General features: G+C 54.2%; 2 protein-coding genes across 2 annotated transcripts; one reads left to right on the top strand and one right to left on the bottom strand.

Annotated features, from left to right (window-relative positions):
* Positions 1–628: 628 nt before the first annotated feature.
* Positions 629–2,820, top strand: F5Z01DRAFT_634049 (Alpha/Beta hydrolase protein; the record flags this gene model as incomplete). The annotated part of the gene is made up of 9 exons (XM_046262011.1): positions 629–760; positions 812–880; positions 933–1,046; positions 1,096–1,170; positions 1,226–1,253; positions 1,310–1,645; positions 1,696–2,343; positions 2,397–2,533; positions 2,584–2,820. 9 exons carry the CDS (start codon positions 629–631, stop codon positions 2,818–2,820), a joined length of 1,776 nt encoding a protein of 591 aa, XP_046121208.1.
* A 61-nt stretch (positions 2,821–2,881) lies between these two features.
* F5Z01DRAFT_671723 (uncharacterized protein) lies at positions 2,882–3,390 on the bottom strand (the record flags this gene model as incomplete). Its single annotated transcript, XM_046264728.1, has 2 exons — positions 2,882–3,247; positions 3,310–3,390. The coding sequence occupies 2 exons, from the start codon at positions 3,388–3,390 to the stop codon at positions 2,882–2,884; spliced, it is 447 nt and encodes a 148-aa protein (XP_046121209.1).
* Positions 3,391–7,613: the final 4,223 nt, after the last annotated feature.

A 7,613-nucleotide genomic window follows, 5' to 3' on the forward strand; every position in this document is an offset into this window, starting at 1 on the left:
GGTGGAATTTTCGATAGGCCAGTCGGTTCAGACCGGAGCCAGAGCATTAAGCCGGAGTTTTACCGTGAGCGATGAAAGGACGCGAGAACATTGGGTTACCCTGTACCTACTCAGCCAACTTTCCCCAGACTCGATCAATCGCGCAGATCCTCCACAAAAGCGGCCCACCGACAGTTTGTCCAGCTCTTGTCCTCAACATGTCTCACCTCAGCTGGGGCGCAGGCGAGCATCTTCCTCACTTGGGACCAGGAACCACTCAGCTAAACGCAATGCTGCAAGTGCAGCGCATATCCCGTCTGCACGGGCGATCGCTACTGCGATAAGCCGCCTTCGTGAACGGCGCCATTGGACGAGTCAGATAGCGGGCTACTACCTATCATTGGTACGAAGCTGCAGGAGGCGACGATTCCCAGACTGAATCGCGGACCCTTAAATACCATCTGGTGTTCGAACTTCGGGAGTTAGAAGCTTTGGCAACTCCATACTCTCCTCTCGTCGAGTGTCCATGGACAACGTAATGATGGGACCGGCCGGTCTGGACGAGAAGGCGTCCCTGCTCGAGACTCAGAGACCCCACGAGGCACCTCGACTGGTCAGAGCCCTACCACGTAGACGGCGGCCAAGCACCATGAGCTTGCGCCTCACACTAGGAGGGCTGGTCACATCAGCGCTCGTTATGTCTGTGATACTGACCCTGTCGCCGTTGCGCAAGGCTACCGGTGGGCAGGATGTCGAGATAGGCCACTGGTCGTGGCATGAGGTGACTATTCCATGGCAAAAATGGTTCAGCAGTTGCTGACTTCAAGTATAGGCAACGCCTTCCAGGGACTTGGTCTGGACAAAGTGCTATGACGACAAGTTTGAGTGCGCTCGATTAGACGTGAGTCGGTGGCTGTATTTCTAGCCGAGCAAGATACTCACACATACTTTAGGTACCAATGGACTGGCAGAATCCCAGTGAGACTGATAGAGTGATTCTCGGCGTGATGAAACTCCCGGCCAAGACCAGGGGCTACTCCGTCCCTCCTCTGTTCATCAACCCTGGTGTAAGTGACAAGGTAGCCGGCTTGAATCCCTATAGGCTGACGAAAGCAGGGTCCTGGTGGTTCTGGCATCAAATCTTTGCAGACTATGGGTTCCGAAATTCAAACTGTCGCTGGTGACTATCATGTAGGTCCCCTCCATGGACCCATGGTGCCGTCGTAGAAGTTCTCACATTGTCAAGGACGTTATCAGCTGGGATCCTCGTGGAAGTAAGAAAGCCTCTCCAGCGAAGCAGCCGATATTCTTTGAACACTTACACAACCAGTTGGCGTTTCTACACCACGGGTGGACTGTTGGGGAACATCGCAGAAACGCCAGATGTGGTCTTTCCAACAGACACCCGCCGCTGATGAACGACCCGGTCTAATTTACGATGCCTACAGTCGCGCCATTGCCTACTCAGGGGCTTGCGAATCTACCATGAACGAAACAAGGCTTTTGAATCATCTTAGCACCGCCTCGTCCGCTAGGGATCTCCTCGACCTGGTGGAAAAAACTGGGCATGAGAAGCTACGATACTGGGGGTTCAGCTACGGAACGGTACTTGCCGGTGTATTTGCGAGCATGTACCCCGATAGAATCGATCGAATGATTAGCGATGGTAAGACACTTTGCAAGTGGCATTGATGAACTTCTGCTAATTATCAACAGGCAATGTCGATCTCGGGGGTTGGTTCACTCTCGACCACACAGACTTCCTACACGACGCGGACAACATTCTCAATGTCTTTGATGAGGCATGCCACAATGCCGGACCATCAAAGTGTGCCCTCTGGGCGGCGTCTGCAGACGCAATCCGTGATCGCAGAGCCAATGTTCTCCAAAGTCTCAAGGAACATCCAGTGATTTTACCTGCGCATTCTACAGAATCTGGGTCCGAGCTGCCCCTGGTTATCACCTACTCTGATGTTCAGCGATACGTGCGAGTGGCGATATACAAACCCCTCGTTCATGCGGAAGATATCGCACGTGTCTTCGCCGGAGTAGAGAATGGGAATGGTCTACCATTCTTCGAGTCACGGAAGGCTATTGAGGGCGACAGTAGTCCACTGTCCGAGCTCTTCTGTTCCGTTGATGACACGCCTGCGATGGAGCCTCTGGAGACCGGCTTTGAAGTGGATGCCTTCCCAGCGATCATGTGTTCGGACGTTGGAGACTCCTACAAGTCAGTCGCGCAGGCGGCTCAATATCTGGAGAAGTTGAGGGAAGCCAGCCGCTGGACGGGGGCGGCAAGCTTGATGTTTCGCTTGCCTTGTGCGGGTAGGACAGTGGAGTCCAGTTGGCGACATGTCCCTGACTGTGCGTTTGTAACATGGGATCATCGTCCGCTAGCATGGCTGACATTCTGGCAGTGCAAACGAAGCAAGCGACCAGCCACCCCATCTTATTCCTCAACAACTTATACGACAACGTCACGCCCATCTACGGCGCTCGTCTCAACTCTGCTCACTTTGACGGATCCGTTGTGCTTCAGCAGAACTCTTTGGGCGTAAGACATTCTGAGCCCTCTCCAGCGCTCATGGCTGACACGCCTACTAGCATTGTAGCTTTGCGGGGCCGTCTACGTGTACGGCGAAGCATGTGCAACAGTATCTCAAGAAAGGTGTTCTGCCTGCGGAGGGAAGCCAATGTGACCAGGATCACGATCTGTTCCAGAAGCCATCGGAGGATGAGATTATGGCACAAGACGAGCTCTCATCCGCACTTTGGCGGCTCTCGCAGGCTTCTCGCGATGGATTTCCAGCGGCGCATTGGCCGGACGCACGATACATGTAGGATATCACGGGCGCCATCAGGCTTATGATTGCAATGATTTGGGGGTATCAAACGCAGCCACTCAATGATCCCTGGTCTTCTCAAGGGCATGATGCACCTTTTCAGGCATCTTCAGCCCATGTTCGACGGCCTCTTTCACCTTGTGCTCAATGTCGTGGTTGCCCTCAGCGTCGCGTTCCTCGCCGTCCGCCTCCTTTTTGGCCTTCCAATTTCCAGCGCCGCCCCGGCCTGCGTAGCCCCCAGCGCGCGGCGCGGATGGTTCCTGCCTCACCGCCTCCATTGTCGAGGCCGCCACATCAGCCTCGTTCGCTTGCGCGTCTTGGGGGTTGATAAAGTTTCCGGCTCCGCCGCGCCCGGCGCGGGCAGCGGACGGTACGGTCGAGGAGGGGGCGGTGCCGGTATCTTCGGCGGTCTGTGCCTCGAGATCCTGAGCGGATCAACGCTCGTAAGCTCATGTACTCTCAGTGTTCGGGTTTTCGGGGCTTATACGGCTTCCGCCTCTTTAGATGGCGCAGAGTAGAAATTCCCGGCTCCACCGCGTCCGACTTTCCGTAGTTGGTCTTGGGTCATGGTGACCTTTGCGTTGGTATGAAGATCGTGTTCAACGAACTGTGGAAACGGCCTGATTATGATGAATCGTCTGAGGTCAAGGGTCACAAGTTTGGATAAGTAGTAGCCAGGTTGGACCTTTTGCTGAAGATAGTTCGAGAGGTGTTACTGCTTGATATCTTGTGCTGGGAGCAGGGAGCTGCCGACAACAACAGATAGGACTAGGCAGACTACAGGTGGACTAGACCCTTGACTTGACGTCACACTCGATAGTGGGGGTTTGCCCGTAGTGCCGAATTTATTAGGAATTCCATCGCGTGATGCTATCTAAGGTACTGTAAGTACTCTTATCCATGGCTTATCTGGCCGGTGACAACGAGCACGCACTACGCACCCTGTCAATGACCAAGCCCCATATGTCTGGACTAGGGGGGCGCAATGGTATCGTAAGTACATATACCTTTGTGGTGATATGGCAGAAGCCTACCCTAGGGTACGATGATGACAGTCAATGATCGACAACCACGAATACCGTCCTCATCGACCAGCGTTGAGCCGAAGTCCTCAATTTATCTTGCAGAAGAAATGCCTGGGATCGACGACCAGGGCGCGGGCTTGCTGGGTTTGAACACGGAGATCTGATCACTGTAGATCATGGTGCCAGATGATCTGCAGCGAGATTTGACTTCACAATTTGCCCTTTCCCCGCCAGATACGGATACAAACGTTTAAATTAATGTTTAATAGGAACCTACATCTCGAGCGATACGTACGTTCTACACGTCAATACGATACGTTTACTCACGCTGATAATTATCTGTGTCCGGCCCAGTCATGATGATGGCGCGCTCCGATGCCGGCAGGCGACTACACAGTCCGTTGTGGTCGTCACGTGGCAGTAAAGTCTGCTGACTGTGAAGGTCCATGTCAGTTACCTCACCTTACTGAACATTGACAACAACATGAAACCTGCCCTTCAGTTGGAGATGTGGTCGCAGTGATGTCTGTAATTGGTGCTTCCCAATTGCCAATTGAGCGCAGGGCACAGATTCAGGTTCCTGGTTCATTATCCGCCCTTCCAACAAAGTTCCATCCTCTCAAAGCCCGCCATCTGTCCTCAGAGACACACAGACCACTTCTTGTCATCGAGATTCACCCTCACTGCTTCAACACCCCTCCGGCCCCCACCAAGGGTCAAGCCACAAAAATGCGCCGTCGGGCTGTCCATGACTCCATTGGACAATGCCTGCCGCCCTGAATGCTCGAGGCAGCGCGGCTCGAACAAGAATTGACCGCGTCTCCCTTTCTGCGGATGGGTTTGATGAAGAAATTTTGCCTTTCCCCTGGCTGATGATTTGCATTTGACTTACTTCTCTCGACCCAGCGCCCAGTAGGCGGAACCTGCCAAGACGTCCTTCCCGCGCTGCCGATGCGGGTCATTCGCTTGTCAAACGGATCGCGGAAGACGGATGGCGGAGCCACAGACAGTGGAAGCCGGGGAGAGCCTCTCCTTTCTCACAGCTGTGTATGTAAGTTTGGGGACTGGTCCCCGTGAGTTGGACTTTCCATCAATTACCCACGGCAATAGTTCCTCGCTTCCATCCATCTTGCAGGCAAATCAACCGCACTTCTATCCGCTACCACTGCCCTCGGAACCGAACACTGCGTGACTGCGCAACTCGCTCACAAGGCACGCCCCCACACCCCCGAGGCACTCGGCCCCCAGACGGACGGACTGTGGACGTGGCCTCGATGTTCTGATCAGCATCCTCCTACCTGTTCTGGGCGAAATGGGACGCAAGGAAGCTGACATGTTCGACGAAGCGGGTTATGGCTTGTCCTGATGATAGTCAGGCACAAGTGCCGTGTTCCTTAACTTAATACTCGACTTCAACCTTCCTGAGTCAAGCCTGGCAATGTCTGCCTTCGCAACAGGACCCTTGAGATCTCCAAAAGGCTCGGTTTAGGGGTAGTGCATCCCTTTCGGGAGCCTAATAAAAGTGCAAGCCCTTGGTCGACGCTCTGGCTTGACGAGACTCCTCCCTATGGCGCACATTGCCGCCACCCATCTTCACCTTGGCGACACGGAACCAGACCGTCGCCAAGCGCAACCCCAACAAATCATCTAGACCCTCCCCCTCTTTGCCGTTTCGGTAAATTGATGATTAGAAAGGCACCAGACGGCAGACGCACAGTCGGGCTTCGCCGTCCGTCCACAACGTTGCAGTCATGGGCGATGCGAGGAACGATTGAGCCAAAGCTGGCTTTACCCGTCGGAAACCGCCAGCTCCGTCCCCAATTGTCGAGCCAGACATGGAGGGGGTTGCTCGTAACTCATCTGGCGATGCGGCCGACACGTGAAGCTTCACATGATCGCGGGGGATCATCTTCTCGCCTACGCGGTCATTTCAATAGCTGCCCGCTTACAAGTTACAGTGGGCTTGTGGGTTGGCCTCCACTGCCCATGACCCGAACTCGGACGAGTGCATCAAGGACTGGATTAGGAGCATTAGTCACTTTGCTAACGTACGCGAGGGACGCTGGCAATTTCATTGAGAGCCGTGCTGCTTCGGAGATCGATGTCTTGCAGGTGTCTAATAGTTCGAGCCTGTTCTCACTACTGATTTAAGTGGTGAAAGGCCCCCCTCACAGCTATGTACGTAGTACGGATAATACACTTGAGCGATCCCTCTCTGTCGCCAGCTGCCCTGCTGAGAAGTTAAAGAGGGGAAAGCCCGAAAGGAAGCGAAGCCGGGGCCACGCACCAGTCGTGCTGCATAGCGCCGTATCGCCCTGATAAGCGCACACCCAGGAGGTACATTATCCCACCGGCTTTCTATAATCGATTCAGACGTGGGCTGGTGATAGGCAATATGGAAAAGCGCCGCGATCCCTGACGCGATAACGCAAGGCACCATTTCCATTGCCCAGGAACACCACTAATAGGTCTCGAAATGTTGTAATACATACGTATTAATTACGCGACTCGAGCGTACGTATGCACAATTGGCAGTCGACAGTATGAGACGGTCCGGCTGGGACAGCATCAGAACAGGCAATCAGGCGACCGACTCCACCGAGACACGCTCACGTCATTGTCCAGCAATGCCTCGTGCCCTGCGTGCCGGTACTTGATTCGCAAGTTCAACGTCGAGCAGAGGTGTATTAATCACTGAGGGCATTGTGTCGCAATGTACGAGTCCAAAAAAGTGACTTTCTGGATCCATGATTGCAAAAGCTGGTTGTTGGCGAGTCGGTGAGACCCAAACTAAGAAACTTTGATGGAATTTTGGACAATGCCATCATCACTCGCATGGCCATCTCCATCGTCATCGTCGCGTTTTGGCTCCATCTCGTCGCCAATCGCGGGCATTCACGACGGATTCGCACTCTGTTCACCGGCTGGCTATCAGGGGGGGTGAGCGCAGGATGGAATCCACCAGAAGAACGCACGGCGGCGGGCAGTGGAGTGCGCTGGACAGGACCGCCCGCCGATAACACTGCTTAATGTTCGATGGCCCCGTCCTGGGCGTCGCTGCAGTCAATCGATCTGCCCGGCGCATCGCCGCCCTCCTCTTTCTGGGGAAGCTTAGGGTTGGGGTTAGGTTAGGGCAATGAGAATGAGGGCATGAAGCCATCTCCAACCATTGGTCGCCTTGCATACCAAGCTGCTGCCAGGCACAGGAACCAGCCGCATGGCCATCGATGCGTGTCGTCCGTCCACTGCGAACATGCGCCCAGTGTCGTCTCCGTATCTACGGTTCTCGACAGCAAAATGGGCCGCATCGATTTGCCAAATGAAGTGGTTGTCCTGGGTTGGACGCGCTGTAAATGGCCATACGTACAATATCTTCCCCAGAGCCTCCGCATTTTCATTCCATAAGACTTGTACATCTCTCGGGAGACCCTCCTTTTGCTGCAGTTCCCCGACGGAACTCTAGTAGGAGAATAAAAAGTGTCCAGCAACCGGCAACCTCTCTCTTCTCCTCAGCAGACCACGAGGTGCGCAAAGCTAGGTGCGGTCTACCGAGGAAAAGATGTACCACGTGAGACGCTATCAAATCGCAATGCTCGTGACAGGGCATTGTGAACCTCCTGTTCGAACGAGACGCATTGTCGACGCGTGAAAGCGTGAAAGGCCCTTTCACTGACTGAACCTTCAATCTACACGTCCAGAGGACCCATACTTTTAGCACAAGAAGCCTCGCCATGCATCGAACAATGCGTTGCGGTCCATAACTTTT

This window comes from Emericellopsis atlantica (genome assembly GCF_019669845.1).
Source record: "Emericellopsis atlantica unplaced genomic scaffold F5Z01scaffold_5, whole genome shotgun sequence".
Taxonomy (NCBI): domain Eukaryota; kingdom Fungi; phylum Ascomycota; class Sordariomycetes; order Hypocreales; family Bionectriaceae; genus Emericellopsis; species Emericellopsis atlantica.